A 19,170-nucleotide genomic window follows, 5' to 3' on the forward strand; every position below is an offset into this window, starting at 1 on the left:
TCTGATCCAGCCCCAGGGAGGGGCTGACATGTGGAGATGGGCTGCCCCGGCACTCACCTCTCCGCCTGGCAGAAAGGAGTCCCCTGCCATCCCTGTGCCCCAAACACCAGGGCCAGCGGAGGTCCCATGCCATCTTGTCTCAGCAGGAGGAGGAGACCTGCCCTGGTCCCCTATGTCAGACATACCTGCTGGCAGTGGCCAGTGGGGCTGACCACCTGAGCTGATGTCTCTTTTCCAGTGGTTTCCAGCGACAGTGACAGTGACTCTGATCTCAGCTCCTCCAGCCTGGATGACAGACTCCTGCCTGCTGGGGTCAGGGGCCCGAAAGGCAACAGACCCTGGGGGGAGTCAGGTAAGTGACTGACTTAGCTGGCAGGAAGTGCAGGGAGCAGTGCAGTTTGCTCCCCAAGCCCGAGGGCAGTGGCTCTCCTCCTCCTGTGGCCTCTGCTCCCCAGCAGCTCCTCGGTGGGGGTTGGTGAAACAGCTCTAGAGCCAGGAGGCAAAGTGGGCCTTTGGCTGGGATGACTGGGAGCTACAGGGTTGGCACCCCTCAAGAAGAGATGGAAAAGGGAGTTCCTGGTGACCTAGTGGTTAGGATTCTGGGCTTTCACTGTGGTGGGTTCAATCCCTGGTCAGGGAACTGAGATCCCGCAAGCCGCACAGAGCAGCCAAAAATAAAAAAACCACCACGAACAGGTGGAAGGGAGGCTCAGGTGTCCATGCAGAGAAGGCCTGGGAGCACATTTTCCTTTCCACACATGAAGGGCCTTCCCAGGAAAAGGACCAGCTTCATTCACAGTTACTCGAGAGGTTAGAACTGGGATATTTGCAAGATGTTTCAGGAGGCTGATTTTTAGTACATAAAAAGAAAGTGTTTCAATAACTGCCTCAAGCTGAAAAGAAATGGAAAGCTGGATAATCTCCTGCCAGAACTGATATGGAAGGCATTCCTGCAGTGGTGGCTGTCTGCGCTTGGTAAGAAATGCCAAATGCCTGGCACACATACTTTTACTTCCGCTCCTGTGCCCATGGCAGACATTACTAGTTGATCATGATACTCTCTCCCACAGAGCCTGACATGGGCCGTAGAATCCTGCTCCATGCAGTTTTCCAAATGATTAGTGTCAGTAGGCAGGGATGATGCATGGGTTTTAAACTGTCCCTGGACCAGATGACCTCATAGTCCCCTTTAAGCTGAAGATTCTTAGGAAAGTGTGGAGCAAACTCACCTGCCAGCCTTGGTTTCTGGGGCAGGCTGTATATTTCTGTCCCTCCCCTCACCACCATAGCCTTCACCCTTTCTCTTCATAGCAACTCTCAGCTTTGACCAAGCAGGTCCAGGAGACAGAAAGACAGAGTGGAGTCTTGCAGACCCCATCTCTGCTCTCTCAGCAGGCGGAGACTAACAACTGTATCTGAATGAGGATTCCTTAGTTACTAAAGGCAGCAATGAATGTCCCTCTTGTTGTGTTAACAGATATACACACACTTCCCCCACTACATGCTCCTTCTCCAAGGGCACTGTCCATTTTCATGTGGGTAACTACTTGTTTCTTAGTTAAATGACCCAAGGGCCCATTCGGTTGTCTCTGTAAGATTGTGGGCCAGTCAGCAGCGGCCAAAGGGTGGGGGTCCCACTAGACCATGGCAACCATGTGAATAGGGGAGGAGGGGGTGGCTGTTCTCAGGGGGAGGGGCTCTGGCAGACAGTCCCATAGATACAGGTCACAATTCCAAATGAGGAGACTTTAGATCAGCTCCCTTGTCCAGGCTGAGTTCCTCCCTGTCTCGATTCAAGGTCTAAAGTGCCCAACCTGGAGCCAATCACGGGGTCTTCTTGCAGGTGGCAGCGTGGAGTCACTGAAGATGGGGCCCACCCGCCCAGCCAGCTGCCTCTCGGGGAGCCAGAGCAGCCTGGCCAGTGAGACCGGGACAGGCTCTGCTGACCCACAGTGGGGGCCCCGCACCCTGGTCGGACCCAAAGGGCCCCGGTGAGTACCAAGCCATCTGCCAACCCACCCACCTCCTCTCCGTCTGCCCCCACCCCTGTGGCCTGCTCCCCTCCCCGTAGCCTGCTCCCCTCCCCGTAGCCTGCCTGGTCCTCATCTGTGCTCCAACACTGGAGAGCGCTGGGGATGTTTTCAATTCTCCACGTTCGCTGAGTGTTTTGCCAGGTGCTGGGGGAGCCCAGGCTAGCCAGACCCATCCCCGCCCACAGTGAACAAAGGGAGGGACCCAGTCCTCAAGGCCGACCATCTCTGTCTGTTCTCAGTGGTGGTTAGCATCCTCAGTTTTATAAAATGTAACCTTTCCAAGTATTTCACCATCCCCATAAAAGTCACAGTAACTCCACCCTGGGAACACCTACTGTCCACCATAGGGTGTGCCCAGCCTGGGCCGGGTGTGGTGGGGGACAGTCTGAGACCTCCAGAAATTTACCACATAGCTGAAGAAGCCGAATCTGCTCGCCGCAAACAGAGCCCAGGCCAGAGCAGTACCAGATCCTAAGAGGGGGGATATCGGGACCTGTGGAGCCCAGCCCGCCCTGCACATCCACGGGCAACTTTCATTCTCTTGGCCAAGAAGTCAGGGGGTTTATTATCCCCATTTGATGGGTGTGGGAGCCAAGGGCAAGAATCCAAGCTCCCACCTGCCCTGGCCAGCCTGGGACCATCAGGCAGTTGGGGGACAAGGGGGTCCTCGCTCTCAAGTGGGAGAAAAGTGTGCAGGTGCAGGATCGGCCCCTGGTCTCCTTCCAGAAAGAAGCCCCAGCTGGACCGAGTGCCTCCACAGCCACAGGATCATAGGCACACGCTGTGTGGGTCAACACAGCAGCTGATGCCCCTGCTGCGCACGGGGACGGCTGTGGGAGCCTGGTGGGGTGGGCTCACCCACCAGGAAACCCCAGGGGAGCCCTCATCCACTCTTCCTTCACCCCCCTCCTTCCCGCATTCTCCCTCATTATGAGCATGACAGAGAAGCAGACTGTGACATGGGGGAGTGGGGCGGACAGGTCTCAGGGAGGGAGGCACTGCGGGCATGGTTTGGGTCCTCTCCCATCACCCTCGCCTCCAGCAGTCCCCCACAGAGGGCAGTTTGGAATCCAGCAGGCCCGAGCTCTAGCCCCACCTCTGCCATCCACACCCATGGGAACCTGGGCAAACTATCAGGTTGAACCACATGCAACTGCATTTTTGTAGATCAAAAATAGTTAAATATTGGCAGTTGCATAGGGTTCAATCTAATAGTTGATCTCTCGGTACCCAATTGCATTATCACTAAAAGTGGGGACCACATCGTGTCCCTTCCAGGTTGCGGGGAGGGTAAGCTCCAGGGTCCACGTGGGGTACCTACCTGCATAGGTAGACCTGCATAGCTCTTCAGGACATGTCCAGTGGCCACCCGATGATCTATGTGCCGGGTGGCCCAGCACATAGACAGGGTTCCAGGGCTTAAGGTTTACTTGGACAGGACTGGCCTGGAAGGTTTTCCATTCTGACATCCATTTTTTTTAATATTTATTAAGTTTTTTTTTTTTTTTTAATCTGGGCCATTTTTAAAGTCTTTATTGAACTTGTTACAATATTGCTTCTGTTGTTTATGTTTTGGTTTTTGTTTTTGGCCATAAGGCAGGTGAGATCTTAGCTCCCCAACCAAGGATCGAACCTGCACCTACTGCTTTGGAAGGCAAAATCTTAACCACTGGACAACCAGGGAGGTCCCTCTCGTGTCCATTTGCTCCTGCTGGCATCCCAGGATCACCTGTGTTGATTAGCCCGGTGTAGATGGCCACACTGGAGCACAGGGAGTGGGCGACTTGCCTGCAATGTCTCAGCGCAGTCGAGCAGGGCTGGGCCCAGGGCTCAGCCCCCAGCCCTCCCCAGCAGTCCCCCACTTAGTTTCAGATGGGGTGGCTGCTTCAGGTTCAGGCCACTCCAGCAAGGAGTCCACCTTCCCTGCATTTCATTCCCAAAGTTCACACTGTCCCTGGGGTGGGACTTTGCTTCTGCTCATTCTTTGTGGCCTTTCTTCTCTCTCTCTCAAAGGTAAAAGGCTCACCTGGGCCAGCCCCCACTGCTGATGTGGCCTCCGACGGTCCCCTCCACCTTCCCTGGACAGGGGTGCGCTTGGTGCATGGGGCAGACTTTCCAGTGGAAGAGCTTGAGAGAGAGGGGGAGAGACAGCTGGAGTCAGACCCCTCCTGGTTCCTTCCTGACAAGTCCTGGAGCCCTTGGCCGCCAGCCCTGTCGGACGTGACCTCTAACTCAACAAACCAGTGTTTGGGGGGCTGAGTCTGCTCCCCTGCGCCCAGTGCCTTTCTGCACCCCTTCTTTCCTGGGAGACCCCCCACCCCAACCCCAGCCACTCCACTCCACCCTGACCTTTATTTATTGCCCTCCCCACTTCCCAGCCTACTCCTGTGTTCATTTTAAGTTTGCTATCGTCTTGGTTGGACTGGAAGGGTCTTCAGACCCACCCGTAGGGCCTTCCCACGTGCACTGCTATTTCAGAGGTGGGGCTTTCTCCATATTTGTATTCATGGAAGAAGACAGCCAGGCCTGAGGGTGACCCTTCACTGAGAAGTGTGGCCCCTAGAGAGGAGGCCAGCGGAGATGGGAGGAGAGGTCCACCCCCCTCCCCCTCTTGTTGCAGTCCCCAGACGTGGATACAGTCACCTCCCTCCTGGCCCAGAAGCTGCTCTTGAACTTGGTTCTCTGTTGGGTCTCTTGGAAAGCCCTCCCCGGGGGTTGGTGGAGCTGGAAAGTGTTCTGGGGAACACTGAATTCATTCACTGAGGAGCAGCCTTCAGTTGAGTTCCCTGCTGGGGTGCGAAGCTCCCTAAGCCATTAATTCACTCCTCTTCAGTAGGCTCGATTTGGCAGAAAAACACTTAATTCAGAGTGCAGGCCAATGCTTCTGGAAAACTCTTCCTGTAGGAGAGAGAACGTGCCCGTGTGTGTGTGTGTGCTGCCCACACCCTCCCATCCTTCCTGCCTGCCCCGTGCCTGGTCCTTGAAGGGCCTTCCTCTCCAGTCTCTCAGACCCCCACTATTAGCTCTTTTGCCCTTGTCACTGGCAGACAGTTTAAAAAAAATAAAAGTCCTGTTTCCCTGTGACAAGTTATGCTTCAGAATAAAAACAATAAATATTAGAATTTGCATTGAGCCACTGTGTTGATCAAAAGGCCACAATCACTTGTGTGTCTAAGATGCATAAGTAGAGAAATGGATGGGGAAAAAATGTGGTACAGCGGTTGCTGGAACACTTGCTAAGCTGCAGTAAAAGGAATAAGCTAGATCTGCGTGGGTTAGAAGGGCTCATAAACCTAATGTTGAAAAACAAGGTCATTGATATTAAAATAAAAAGTTAAGTATATGTATAAATAATCAAAATGAGTTATATTAACATACATACATGTATAAAAATTGTAAAATGGACAAGGACTTCTAGTTAAACACAGTGGACTGAACACATTTGTATGTTCTCTGCCTCTTGAACCCCACCAAAATGACCTAAAGGAATGAAAATGGCATGAACTACAAAAACCTGTCTGCTGAGAAACCTGTATGCAGGTCAAGAAGCAATGGTTAGAATCAGACATGGAACAACAGACTGGTTCAAAATCAGGAAAGGAGTGTGTCCAGGCTGTATATTGTCATCCTGTTTGTTTAACTTATATGCAGTACATTATGCGAAATACGGGCTGGATGAATCACAAGCTGGAATCAAGATTGCTGGGAGAAATGTCAACAACCTCAGATATGCAGATTATATCACTCTAATGGCAGAAAGTGAAGAGGAATTAAAGACCCTCTTGAAGAAGGTGAAAGAGGACAGTGAAAAGACTGGCTTACAACTCAACATTCAATAAACTAAGATCATGGCATCTAGTCCTACCACTTCATGGCACATAGAAGGGGAAAGGGTAGAGACAGTGACAGATTTTATTTTCTTGGGCTCCAAAATCACTATGGACAGTGACTGCAGCCACAAAATTAAAAGACACTTACTCCTTGGAAGGAAAGCTCTAACAAAGCTAGACAGCATACTAAAAAGCAGAGACGTCACTTTGCCGACAAAAGGCCATTTAGTCAAAGCTGTGGTTTTTCCAGTAGTCATGTACAGATGTGAGAGTTGTATCATAAAGAAGACTGAGCACTGAAGAATTGATGTTTTCGAACTGTGGTGCTGGAGAAGACTCTTGAAAGTCCCTTGGACAGCAAAGAGATCAAACCAGTCAATCCTAAAGGAAATCAACCCTGAATATTCATTGGAAGGGCTGATGCTGATGCTGAAGCTCCAATCCTTTGGCCACCTGATGCTGGGAAAGATTGAGGGCAGGAGGAGAAGGGAGCGGCAGAGAATGAGATGGTTGGATGGCATCACTGACTCAATGGACATGAGTTAGATCAAGCAACAGGATATGGTGAAGGACAGGGAAGCCTGGCATGCTACAGTATGTGGGGTCGCAAAGAGTTGGACATGACTTAGCAACTGAACAACAGCAAAGGCAGCAGCAGTACGTAAGAGAGGTCTAAAACTTTGGAAGATAGAAGAGTAAAACTTGTTTAGTGTCAGCTTCTCCCACCCTCTGAAATGTCTACAAGGGAGAAAGCCAACTAGTCACAAGCCAGTTGGCTCTGCAGAATCCTCCAAATGCTTCGAACATGGAGGGACCAGGTATTCCTAAAGCAGAACTTCAGGATGGATATGAAAATAGTGTCGTTTGGAAAAAGTGGATGGACCCAAGCCCAGATGGCATGTGACCACCCTTCTCTGACCCTGGTAGAAGGCGGTTTATAGCTGGCCAAGGCTGAGCTAGAAGGATTCTGGCTCGGGAACCCTAAGCCCAGACAAAGGCTGGGGCGAGGCAATAGTTAATGGGGAGACCATCAGCCCCCTTCCTTGGCCAACAGCTGGGCCTGTTCCCCATCCAGCCACCCCCAAGAGAGGACATTATTGAATTTCTCTCTGGGAAACCAAGTAAAGAGAAAAGATCGACAGATCCTGAAATTGACAATTCCCCGGTCTCTACCCAGGTGCTACTGTGGGGCCCGCTTTCCCAAGCCCTGCCCACATGCACAGGGCTTCCTGTTAGCTTTCCTGTGTTGCAGTTGTAGTGACAACAGCCGGGGGCACCAGCAATTGACTAAAACCAACAGCCAAAGATACAGAGACTCCAATACCCAGAAGAAAGGAGTCAGAGGACATTCCTCTGAAGGTATTTGCCCATGAGACAGGAAGAAAGTGCCATTTTTTAAAAGGAAGTGTTAAAGCTCTTGAATATTAAAAAAATATAGCATAAATTTTTAAATGCATTATAAGGGATGGAAATATGGGAGAAAACCTTCTAGACAGTAAAACACTGAAACAAAGAGATGTTAAAATAGGGAGAAAAATCCAAGACAGTTGGACAATCAAAAGATCAGATCCATGCAGAAGGTCTAATTTCCAACTGAAAAGAATTGCAAGCCAAGAAATAGAAAAGAGAGGAGAGAAAATTGTGGAAGAAATGATACATAATATTTCCCAGAACCGAAGAAAAAGAACTTCCATAGAGCAAGAACCTGCCAAGTGCTGGGCACAGTGACTTAAAACCACAGCCGTGTGGCCAGCCACCAGCCTCATGAGCCACCGTGTGGCAATACCTGCAGATGAAGATGCTCCTGGCCTGCAGTGCAGTGACCAGAAGTCTTGCTAAAACAGATTCTCACCCACCAGGTCTGGGTCAGGGGCTGAGCATGCTTGTCCATCAAGTTCTGTTATGATGCCGATGCTGCTGGCTGGAGGACCACTATGTGGTCCAGGGCAGTGGTGGTCACCACTGGCAGCTCATTGCAGTCACCTGATAAGTTTGACACACGCTCACGCTGAACATACCCCCAGAGATTCTGGTCTAATCAATTTGGGGCCCAGCCTTGATATCAGGATTTTGTAAAGCTTCCCTGATGACTCTGTGTGCCGGCAGAACTGAGAATCATTGCCCTATAGCAAAACTCTTCTCTGTGAATTCCAAAAGATGTCCATGGGATGTTTAGAGCAGTACCTTTTTACTAGCTAAAAACTGGGAACAACCTCAATACCATCCACAGAAGAAAAGATCCATAAATTGTGATAGAGTCAAACATGCCCCGCTCAGTAGAGAGGAGTCTCACAAACAATGCTGAGGAAAGAAACAGATGGCAGAAAAAAATAAATACGTTATGACACCATCTCTGTGGAGATTTTAAAACATGCAAAAATGTTATGTATTAACATACATTTTATGCAGTGGAAGAATAAACGCATAGGAAGGATAAACAACAGATTTCAAGATACATCTTGAGAGGAAGAGGCATAAGGAGTGGTTTCAACTTTACTGGTAATGTTTCCTTCATCTTAGTGGTAGATTGATGGGTTTGTAATATTTATAATATTTCATTTTATGTTATATTTGTGTTATTTATATATGTCTGAAGTCTTTCTGTATAAAAAATGTAGGAAACATGGGAATTCCCTAGAAGTCCAGCGGTTTGGATACTATGCTATCACTATAGGAGGTGCAGATTCATTCTCTGATTGAGGAACTAAGATCCTGCATGTGGTGAGGAGTGGCAAAAGAAAAAAAAAAAACTTTAGGGAACTCTAGCAAGCCTTTTTTCTTTTTTTGGCTCACCATGCAGTGTGTGTGGGTTCTTAGTTCCCTGACCAGGAATTGAACCTGTGCACCCTGCATTGGAACACAGAGTCTTAACCACTGGACTGCTGGGCAAGCCCCCCTAGAGCAAGCCTTATCATGAAATTTCAGGACACCAGGGAAAAAAATCCTAAAGGAAAAAAATCCTAAAACCTTCCAAAGAGGAAAAAAAAAATTAACAGGTCATATACCAAGAACCAGGGATTACAATGGCTTTGAAATTTTCAAATCAAATTTTGAAGCCAGAACACAGTGAAGAAGTATCTTCTGAATTCTGGCAGGAATTGATTTCTAATCTGGATTTATATCCACCCAAATCTCAATGACGATAGAATGAAAATATTTTCAGACTTGTGAGGATTCTTTTTTTTTTTTTTAATTTACCTCCCATACATTCTTTCTCAGGCAGCTACTACAGGATGTGCTCCAACCAAACAAGGGAGAAAATCCAGGAAAGAGGATATGGAGACGCGGGAAACGAGCTGACACAGCAGAGGGGCAAAGAGAGTCCCCAGGATACTGGCAACAGCTGGGGTCAGGGGCTAGTGCCAAGCCAGCCCAGACTGGAGCGTGAGGACAGATAAGGTACACAAGGATGTACAAACAGGATAGGAAGCATCCCTGTGTTAGATTGAAAATAATATCATGATAGTTTGTATCATGACATATAATATACAAAGCTGAAAGATCAAGAAATATAATCAGCAGGAGATTTCAGTACAAAGGTAAACACCAGTGGAGATGGCTAAGAGCTCTAAGAGTTACCAAGAGAGGGACTTGGGAGTAGGGGTAGGGGATTGTTGCCCTATGTTATAAAGTTTGCAGGATAATTTTTTTTAAATTTATATTTATTTGGCTATGCTAGGTCTTAGTTGCAGCATGTGGGATCTGGTTCCCTGACTAAGGATCGAACCTGGCCTCCCTCCCCATTGGGAATACAGAATCTTAGCCACTGGACCACCAGGGAAGTCCCCAAGGATAATTTTTAAATTGTGTATTATGGAGGCTGCAGGGGTTGGGTCCCTCTCCTGGACTGGGCCTGGTCTGGGCATGGGGTTCTGGTGGGAGCTGAGTGTGGTAGCTTATGCTACATCAGGTCTGAGGGGTCTAAGGGGATGTTGGTCCCCTTAGATGTTACATTTCTAACAATGGAATTTTTAATGGAAAAATACATATCAAATAGGATAAACCCACTGTGAGAGCACTCAGTCCATAGCAGGTAAGTAAATAAGGAGGTGATGAGGACGGCTTGGCAGAGAAAATACAGCCCCAAAAGGTCCCTGTGTACAAATATCCAGTCTGCAAGGAGCTGGTGCCTCTGCCCCTCAGCTCTCAGGAATCCCCTGAGACCCCTCAGAGCTGATTTAGCACAAGCCACCACACTCAGCTCCCACTAGAACCCTGTGCCCAGACCAGACCCAGTCCAGGAGAGGGACCCAACCCCTGCAGCCTCCAGGCTGAATCCCAAATGTGTTTCCTAGAGGACTGATAGGGTCCTGAAGAAGTTTCATCACATATTAACCCGGAAGCCCTCAGCTTTAGGGCAGACATGGATGCCGAACCCCCTACCAGGGTCTGGGAGCTGCCAGGAGTCAAGGGTTCTTTGTGGGCTGTTTGGGAACCTAGAAATCCTTTCTTTATAAAAAAAAAAAAAAGGATTGTTTTCTGAGTCTTCAAGCAGCCAACTCACAAGTTAACCTTTGGACATGAGACTTTTGTGGCTAGGGATGGAGGGGGCTCTATGCTATCTGTAAAAATTACAGAGTGCAGAAATGACTTGATTTGTCCCAAATATCAGATAGCCCAAGTAGACCCTAAAGAGGCCACAGGTGGGAAGTTTGTGAACTTTGAACACTGGTTTCAAATCCCAGCCCTACTACTTAGTTCCTGAAATTATGGGTACTGCTCTGTCTCTACTTCCTGATCTGTAAAATGGGGATAATACTTCCTTCATGGGATTGTTGCAGAACTTAAAAACCTGAAAGCACGTGTAAAACTCCTATCACTACTGTTAGTCATGACTCCCATAGGATTCAGACGTGGTGCTTGCCTCGGGAGTTGTTTAGATGATGTAAGAAGGTAAGTTCGGTGCTTGCATCAACCCTGAGGCCCAGCAGATGGTCATGTTCTTCCCCTTGGGGAACAAGAGTTCATCCACCTAATATTGACTGGCAGCTACTGGGCTGTGAAGTGCAATGTTAGAGGCTGAGGTTCAGTGGTGGACAAAACAGACATGGCCCCACCCTCCTGCAGCATCAGAATCACCCAGTGGGCTTGTTAGAACATAGGTCCCTGGATTGCACCCCAGAGCTTCACTCAGAGGTCCAGGGAAGGGCTGAGAACATGTGTTTTTAAGTTCCCAGATGATGCTGACGCTCCCTGCTGGGAGACCAACTTTGAGACCCGTGAATCTAGCGGAACCCGTTTACCTGTGTCTCCTTGGACTGATACCCCTAGACCGACCCAGGCAAGGGAGCAGGGAGTGGATGATGATGACTGCTTGGCAGACAACACTCAGAGCCCCGTTGGGGGAGGAGACAAGCCTGGAACTGAGTCCTGCTGCCTTGTCCCACCCCCAGGCAGAGGCTCCGCCCCTAGCTGTTCCTCAGCCCTGGAGCAAAGAGCATCCACCGGCTCAGCAGGTGAGAGTCACTTCCACCCACAGAGGTGAGGGCTGGCGTCTTTCCCAAGTGAGAAAACGCCCACTTTCTGGTGCTGCCAGAAGCCTGCAGTCTCTTTTTCTGCCTCTCCAGCGAAATGTCTCTGGCATGTTCGGAGTGCTGAGTGCTGGGGAGCAGCAGGCAGCAAAGAGGAAAGTTGCCCGGCTGGAGGTACCGCAGGCAGTGCCCTCCCTTTCTTCCCTCACCGCCCCTGCCTTCTCACACCACTTTGTTTGCTGACAACAAACAGAGCCCTCAATTCCACTGAGCCAGGGCCCGGGAGAGATGAATTTTGCTGTGTAATAACCATCATGGCCACCATCTGTTGAGTCAGGCACCTGCTGCAAGCTTTAGGGATCCTCACCCACCTATACGGCAGATGCTTCTAATATTCCCATCTTTCAGAAGAGGAAACTGAGGCCCAGGGTCATTAAGATGCCTGTATTTGAATGCAGGGCAGGCAGGTGCCAAAGACCATGCTGGGGGGTTGGGGGGTTGGGGGGTGGATGGCGATGGGGAGGGTGCGTGTTGGTGAGAACAAGTCAGGATTCTGATGGGAAGGGAGCCAGATGAGGGCAGAGAAAGGAAGGCACAGATTTAAACTTCTAGATGAATAGGGTAAAGTCAGCCCCTTGTCCCTCTGGGGTATTTTCCTGCTAATTAACAAATGAGAATGAAGCTCAGTCGCTGCTCAGAGATTTTTGCCTCCATGTTGGACACTATCTTGTGCCCCCAGCCCAACGAGGTTGAGAATACCCCATGCTGTCCTCAGTCTTCCCTCATCGGGACACCCTGAGTAGGTTCAGTGAAGCAGCGGTCTTTTCAGGCCGTGCATTTAGCTGAGAGGGTTTCCAGGAGCTTCCATCAACCAAGTAGCCTCTCAGCACTTTTGGAGTCAGAGCCTGTCTATCTGGACTGACCTACAACTCCTCCCCGGGGCTGTGGGAGCCAGACCTTGAACATGACCCCTGAACTCCAGGACCAGGAGCTGCAGTTCCACAGCCCCCAGCCCATTTCAGCTGTCAACCCCCCACAACTGTCTTGTCTTTCCACACCACCCACCTCTCTCCTTTTTTCTCTTTATTTTTTGTTATTGTGGTAAAATACACGTCACGTGAATGTTAACCGTTTTGAGGTGTGCAGTTCAGTGACATTTAAGTATATTCACATGGTTGTACAGTCATCACCACCATCATCTCCAAAACTTTTTCATCATCCCAGAGGAGAATTCTGTGCCAGTTACAGGCTAACTCCCCATTCCTCCGCTGGCACCCTCTTTCTACTTCTGTCTCTATGAACTTGAACTCTAGGTACCTCACGTAAGTGGAATCAATCATACAGTGTCTGTTCTTCTGTGTCTGGTTTGTTTCCCTTCGCGTTTTCTGGATCCATCCGTCGGGTAGCCTGTGTGAGAATTTAGTCTCATTTCGTGATTGAATAATATTCCACTGGGCAGATAGATCTCGTGGTTTATCCATTCACCTGATTCACCTGTTGATGGACAGTTACGTTATTTCCACCTTTTGACTATTGTGAGGAAGGCTGCCATGAACATAGATACACAAGGATCTGTTCAAGACCCTGCTTTTCATTCTTTTGGGAGTATACCCAGAAGCGGGGTTGCTGGATTGTGTAGTCAATCTACATGTCATTTTTATTGACTCATGACTTTTCCACAGTGGCTGCACCATCTTCCCCTCCCACCAGCAGCGCATGAGGCTCTGCTGTCCTCCTCACCTCTCTGTCCCCTGCGGCTCATGGCACGGGGAGTGGGAGTCACTCCGGGACCTCAGCTGCTTCCTCAATGGTTGGAACCGCACTGGCCTGGGTGCTGGTCTCGGGGGCACATGCAAAACCTGTGCAGTCACCCAGGGCCCCAAGCTCAGTTTCATGATCTGCTGTCACTGTCTCAAAATTCTCATTATTGTTGAACAGGGAGCCGTACGTTTTCATTTTGCACTGGGCCCTACGAATTCTATAGCGGGTCCTGGCTGGCCTGGCTGCTGTTTCTGGGTGCAGACCCCATACATATGGCCAGATACACAGTCAAGGCCTGATGGGGAGGATCCTCACATTTTGCTGAGGGGCGGCCTGGGGACACCAACCCTCCTGGCCTTGGTGCCAGCCCACGTATGAGATGGGAGACCTGGACTCAACAAGTCTTCTAATTGTGTTCCCCAGAGGTCCCTGGGGTGGGGGTGGAGAGATGGGAAGTCCCAGGAGACAGGAGTGGGCCCCATCCCATCCCCACCCCTACTGCCAACCTAGGGGTTCCCTCGGACCCGTTCTCTCCATTTAGTTCTGCGGCAGGAAGGAAGCCACTGGAAACCAACCAACCTGTCTGGACCCTCCACCCCAGGCCACCCCGGCCCTGCGCTCTGCCCCCAGGGAGGGAGAAGAAGCCTCCTGCATAAGGAGACCAGGTAGAAGGCCCCGTGGTGGGAGAGGTATCCCAGGCACCAGCTCGAAAAGCCCTAGGAGGGGCCCTTGCCAGGGAGATAGACACCACACACACACACACACACACACACACACCCATGCAAACACAGAAAGATCCAACTGCTTACAAAACACATGTGACCAGTCGGTTCAATTGTTCATCTCAAGGGCCAGCCGAGGCTCTTCTGCACACGGGAGGGATGAGATTAAAGGAAAACCTGACACTGGCCTTGCCCAGGCCATTTGGGGAGAAGGACCCTGCCAGGCAGACATTGGGAGGGCCCCCGGCAAGACTGTGGCCTGCAGAGAAGGGCCTCGAGGCTCTAGTGTCCTCGTCTCTGTCCCTTCCCCAGCAGCCGGCCAGGACTCTGACCCAAGTGCCCAGCCCCACCCCCCAGGCCGCCTTGTGCTGGAACCCAGGGAGAGAGTGGGGGAGGCGGGTCGGGCAGGGGTAGGGGAGAGGCGGGTGGGGGCTGGAAGAACCCTGGGAGACCCAGACAAGCTGCCCCCTCGGCCTCACGAAGACAGGCGGGGCTCTGAGCTCTTTGATGCAGACTGCAGGATGTCTGCAGCCGCTTCAGTGCCAATTACCGGGGAAATAATTCAGCGTGCTCACCCCCTGCCTCTCAGCAGACGCTCTTTGGGGACATTTTAAATCTGACTGTACCTGCTGAGCAGCTGACAAGTGAAGCCTCTCCCTCCCCACTGCCGGCTCCTCCACCTCTCTGCCCAAGCTCTTTAATGGGGAAAAAGGGGACCAAAAGCTGGAGCTTGGCATCCCTGCCCGCCACCGCACCCCCCCCGCCACCCACTCCAGGCAGGGCCTGCTCTGATCAGAGCCCAGCCAAGCTGGGCTCCCTAGAGTCCATTCCCCTCTCCCCCGCCCCAGCTCCTTAAAGGCAGGGTCATGTCTTATTCATCTTTGAGTCCCTGGTGAGCTGTCAAGAAATATTGCTGGGTGGAGAGATGGGTAAACGGGGAGGTGGATAAGTGGGCGGACAGGGTGGAGGGAGCAGGGGAGAAAGGGAAGGATGGCTGGAAAAAGGGAAGGATGGATGGAGGAAGAGAGAGAGGAAGGGAGGACTGGAGGGAGGGGGGTGGACAGGAGGAGTGTTGGGCAGATGGATGGAAAGATAAGTGAATGGTTATTATGTGTGGACCAGGGTATTGAAAGACACTGAAGATAGAAGGATGGACTGCTGTCCACTGAAGGAGGATGGATGGATGGATGGATGGATGGATGGATGGATGGAAATGTTCCCAAGTCCAGGGCCCATCTGTTCCCTATCCTTAGGGAAAGGCCGGCAGATCAGGAAACTACACTTTCTGCAAGCTGTGGGGTCCCTGCTAGGGGCTCACCCAATTCAAAGCAGCTGTTAGGCTCCAGGAGAAGAGCTGATGTTGAGACAAACCCAGGCTGCTAAGGACCCAGTCTTCCGGGCCTCCATGAGTACCCTGCCTGGGCACCCGGCCTCCAGGTCCCAGTGTAGCTACTCTCTAGGGGGCTTGGCGGTGGGGTAGGAGTAGCAAGTCCTCACTGTCCTGACCCCGCTGCCTCCAGAGCGTGTGGGTAGAGACGGGGTCGCCTTGTCCGCGGGAGCCTGTTTTCCTGTTGAAGGTTGAACCAGCTAGCCTCTCAGTGGTGTCACCTGGGAGGGAGGCCGCCCTCAACAGGAGCAGCTCTGCAGCAGGGGCTGGAGCGCAGGTGGGAGCACCGTCTCTGAAAGAGCCGGGGGGGGCTCCCTGCACAACCAAGAGAGATCCCCACCGTGGCCTTTCCCCGCTCTGAAGCCCTTCCCAGTCTAAGATGATCGCTGATCGATTAGCCCAGTTCCACATGCAACCTCCTGCTGTGATCTGAATGGTTGGCCCCACCGTTCCTCTTGGGAGAAGGAACTGTCTTTGCTTAGGAAAATACTTTTTAAGGCTGATGGTGGCTGTTCCTGAAAACATAGTCTAACCAGGACCCACGGCCACAAAAAAGATAGGAATGAACAGGAATTTAGAAGAAGGGAGAGAGGTCAGAGAGTGATGCCAGAGAGATGGGGTGAGGCTGGGGATCTCTGAGTGAGGCCACCACTGCCCCTCTCCATGGCCACATGCCCCTCCATGGGGGCAGAAGGACTGGCCTGTCTTGTTTCCTGCAATGCTGTTTGCTGTGGGGTGATATAAGCCACTCCCACCCCACCCAGCACACCCACACACCTTGTGGAGATGGATTTGCAGGAAGAAAGGGTTGAATTTCACATCTGAATCTCTGTGGTTCAGAATCTTAGTATGGACATGATAACTATCCCACAGCGTGAATTCTACTCGGCCAAAGTAAGATCCTCAAGCCAGAGGTGATGCAAACACTCCAGGCTTTGCAGAAACCTGGGCAAAGGCTTCAGCCTTTCCCAGGGCACCTAAGTGGACTTTGAAGTCTCCCCTTCTGGCTCTGTGGAGCATGGAGACTACAACCAAGGTGACCACCCATCCCAATGTCTCCACAACTCTGGAGTTTCCCAGGGTGCAGGACTTTTAAAAAACTACTTATTTGGATTTGGTTGTGCTGGATCTTCATTGTTGCCCGCAGGCTTTGTCTATTTGTGGTGAGTGAGGGTTACTCTTCACTGTGGTTCACAGGCTTCTCATTGCCATGGCTTCTCTTGTTGCAGAGCACAGGCCCTAGGCCGTGGGGACTTCAGTAGTTGCAGCTCTCAGGCTCTAGAGCGCAGGCTCATCAGTAGTTGTGACTCACAGGCTTAGTTGCTCTGCAGCATGTGGAATCTTCTCGGACCAGGGATCGAACCCGTGTCCCCTTCACTGGCAGGCGGATTCTTATACATTGAACCACCAGGGAGGTCGAGGATGTAGGACTTTCAGCACTAAAGCTGGGAGAGGTGCTGGGAAAACTGGGAAGGGTTGCTCCCCCTTAAACATCTGGGTCCCTTGGGCCATGCTGGATGCTGCTAGACTCAGCCCCTCACATACTCCCCCCACCCCCCCCCACCCCCGGTTAGTTCTCACAGCACTGGGAGGCAGACACATTCCTTCCACTTTGAAGATGAGGAAACTGAGGCTGGGAGAGGTTAAGCCACCTACATGAGATAACAGAGCTAGCAAGTGGCAGAATGAGGACTTAAAGCCCAATCCTCGTTCTTAAGTCTGTGCTTGTCTACCTGGTCCCCTAAGGATGCTCAACTTGTTGAAAACTGCAATCAGCACCCTCAAGTAGCCTTAGGCGGTGCCCTGGTGTCAAGTCCCCTTGGTTTCTGGAACCACTCCCTCCCTCTCCGCCCACTTCCTGCCAATGGCTTTGCTTTCCGTGGGCCCCCTGGCTGTGGGTCCCAGCAGGCCTTTGCCACACTCCCCATCAGCCCAGCAGAGCCCCGTGGGACTTCACCGCACAGCCTCCTCTGAAATCAGAGGAAACAAAAATGTCCTCTCCTTCCTGCCCTGGATTTTATCAACCCCACCCCCCGGCACTGTGTTCCATACCCTGCACCTCCCTCATCCACTCCTAGGACTGAAAGCAGTATTTTCCACCCAGCCCAGGGATTTCCACGCTGGGAATTCAAACAGCGCAGCGTGGAATAGGCTCAAACAGAGTCAGCTAATGGAAATAACAAGATGATAAATTATTCCAGGGAAAGAGCGATTTTTCCTTATACCCTGCTTGACTCAGAAAACAGTGTGATCGCAGTAGAAATTGGAGGTGTCAGAGCTGGTGTCTGGGGAAAGAAAAATGAAAGCATTCTGCTTGCTGCTGTCCACGCAGCCCCCCGGGGGTGAGAAAGAGTATGAGGTTAATCCCAGGCCAGGAGCACAGCTGGCCCAGAGCAGGCGTGTCCTCCCTGGAAGCTCCAGGACTTGCCACCAGCTGGCTGAAGAGTCAAAGGCATGAAGCCCAGGCCCTGGAGTCAGACAGAGCTGGGTTCTTTTTCCAGCTCTGGCATCTGCTGTGTGATCTTAGACAAGTAACTTAACCTCTCTGAGACTCAGTCTCCCGGAGATAACATGAGTAAGGATTACAAGTAAGGCCTGGCACTTGCTCTTGATTGATGCCTTGCTCATGATAATGATGGTAAATGCCCTGACTTGCCCTCCTCTCTCTGGATGTGCCCACTCCATGTGATCAGTGGGTAAGCAGAATAGCTCCCAGGCTTCAGGTGTAAGCTCCGGCAGGGGAGGCCAGGAACTTCAGTTGAACACACCACCCGGGGACCATCTGGGGTACCAGGCCCATGCCTCCAGGAGGCAGCTGCCCAAGGGGAGCCCCAGTCCCTGCCCAGCACTGCTAATTCCGGGGCTGGGGGTTGGGGGATGCCCTCTGACCCTTACCTCCCACCCAGCCCAGGCACTCACCTTACAGTGTCCTCCACTCTCCCTGAAGCCTCCAGACAACTGATGTTCATCCTCTCCTTTGTCTGTTTTTCTGTTTTGGTTGTATGCCTTGCTCTTTAGCCATTTTTATAGGAATCTTTCTGAGGTGTATTAGGGGCATCCGTTTGTTTCCAGATCAACATGTCAGCAAGCATCTTGTAAACTTCGCTTGACTACTCAGGGTGCTGTGGATGTGAGGTGATCCCTGGACCCCCAGCACTAAATGGCCCCCGTGTATATTGAGCTGAGTTCAGTACAGTTCAGTTGCTCAGTCATGTCCAACTCTTTGCAGCCCCATGAACTGCAGCACGCCAGGCCTCCCTGTCCATCACCAACTCCCAGAGTTTACTCAAACTCATGTCCATTGAGTTGGTGATGCCATCCAACCATCTCATCCTCTGTCATACCCTTCTCCTGCTTTCAATCTTTCCCAGCATCAGGGTCTTTTCAAATGAGTCAGTTTTTCATATCAGGTGGCCAAAGTATTGGAGTTCCAGCTTCAACATCAGTCCTTCCAATGAACACCCAGGACTGATCTCCTTTAGGATGGACTGGTTGGATCTCCTTGCAGTCCAAGGGACTCTCAAGAGTCTTCTCCAACACCACAGTTCAAAAGCATCAATTCTTCGGGGCTCAGCTTTCTTATAGTACAACTCTCACATCCATACATGACTACTGGAAAAACCATAGCCTTGACTAGATGGACCTTTGTTCACAAAGTAATGTCTCTGCTTTTTAATATGCTGTCTAGGTTGGTCATAACTTTCCTTCCAAGGAGTAAGTATCTTTTAATTTCATGGCTGCAATCACCATCTGCAGTGACTTTGGAGCCCAGAAAAATAAAGTCAGCCACTGTTTCCCCATCTATTTGCCATGAAGTGATGGGACTAGATGCCATGATCTTAGTGTTCTGAATGTTGAGCTTTAAGCCAACTTTTTCACTCTCCTCTTTCACTTTCATCAAGAGGCTCTTTAGTTCTTCTTCACTTTCAACCATAAGGGTGGTGTCATCTGCATATCCAAGGTTAT

The 19,170-nt window shown here is 51.0% G+C and overlaps 1 protein-coding gene across 5 annotated transcripts in view; it reads left to right on the plus strand.

The window, feature by feature from the left end:
- RPH3AL (rabphilin 3A like (without C2 domains)) overlaps positions 1-5,165 on the plus strand; it is a 136,521-nt gene extending 131,356 nt beyond the window's left edge. For all 5 annotated transcript variants that reach the window (XM_043903320.1, XM_043903319.1, XM_043903324.1 and 2 more), the window contains 3 exons: positions 239-352; positions 1,844-1,991; positions 4,047-5,165. In XM_043903320.1, coding sequence (XP_043759255.1) covers positions 239-352; positions 1,844-1,991; positions 4,047-4,050 — 266 coding nt within the window. In that variant the 3' untranslated portion in view covers positions 4,051-5,165. The remainder of the gene's footprint in view (positions 1-238; positions 353-1,843; positions 1,992-4,046) is intronic.
- Positions 5,166-19,170: the final 14,005 nt, after the last annotated feature.

This window comes from Cervus elaphus, chromosome 5, assembly GCF_910594005.1.
Source record: "Cervus elaphus chromosome 5, mCerEla1.1, whole genome shotgun sequence".
Lineage (NCBI taxonomy): Eukaryota > Metazoa > Chordata > Mammalia > Artiodactyla > Cervidae > Cervus > Cervus elaphus.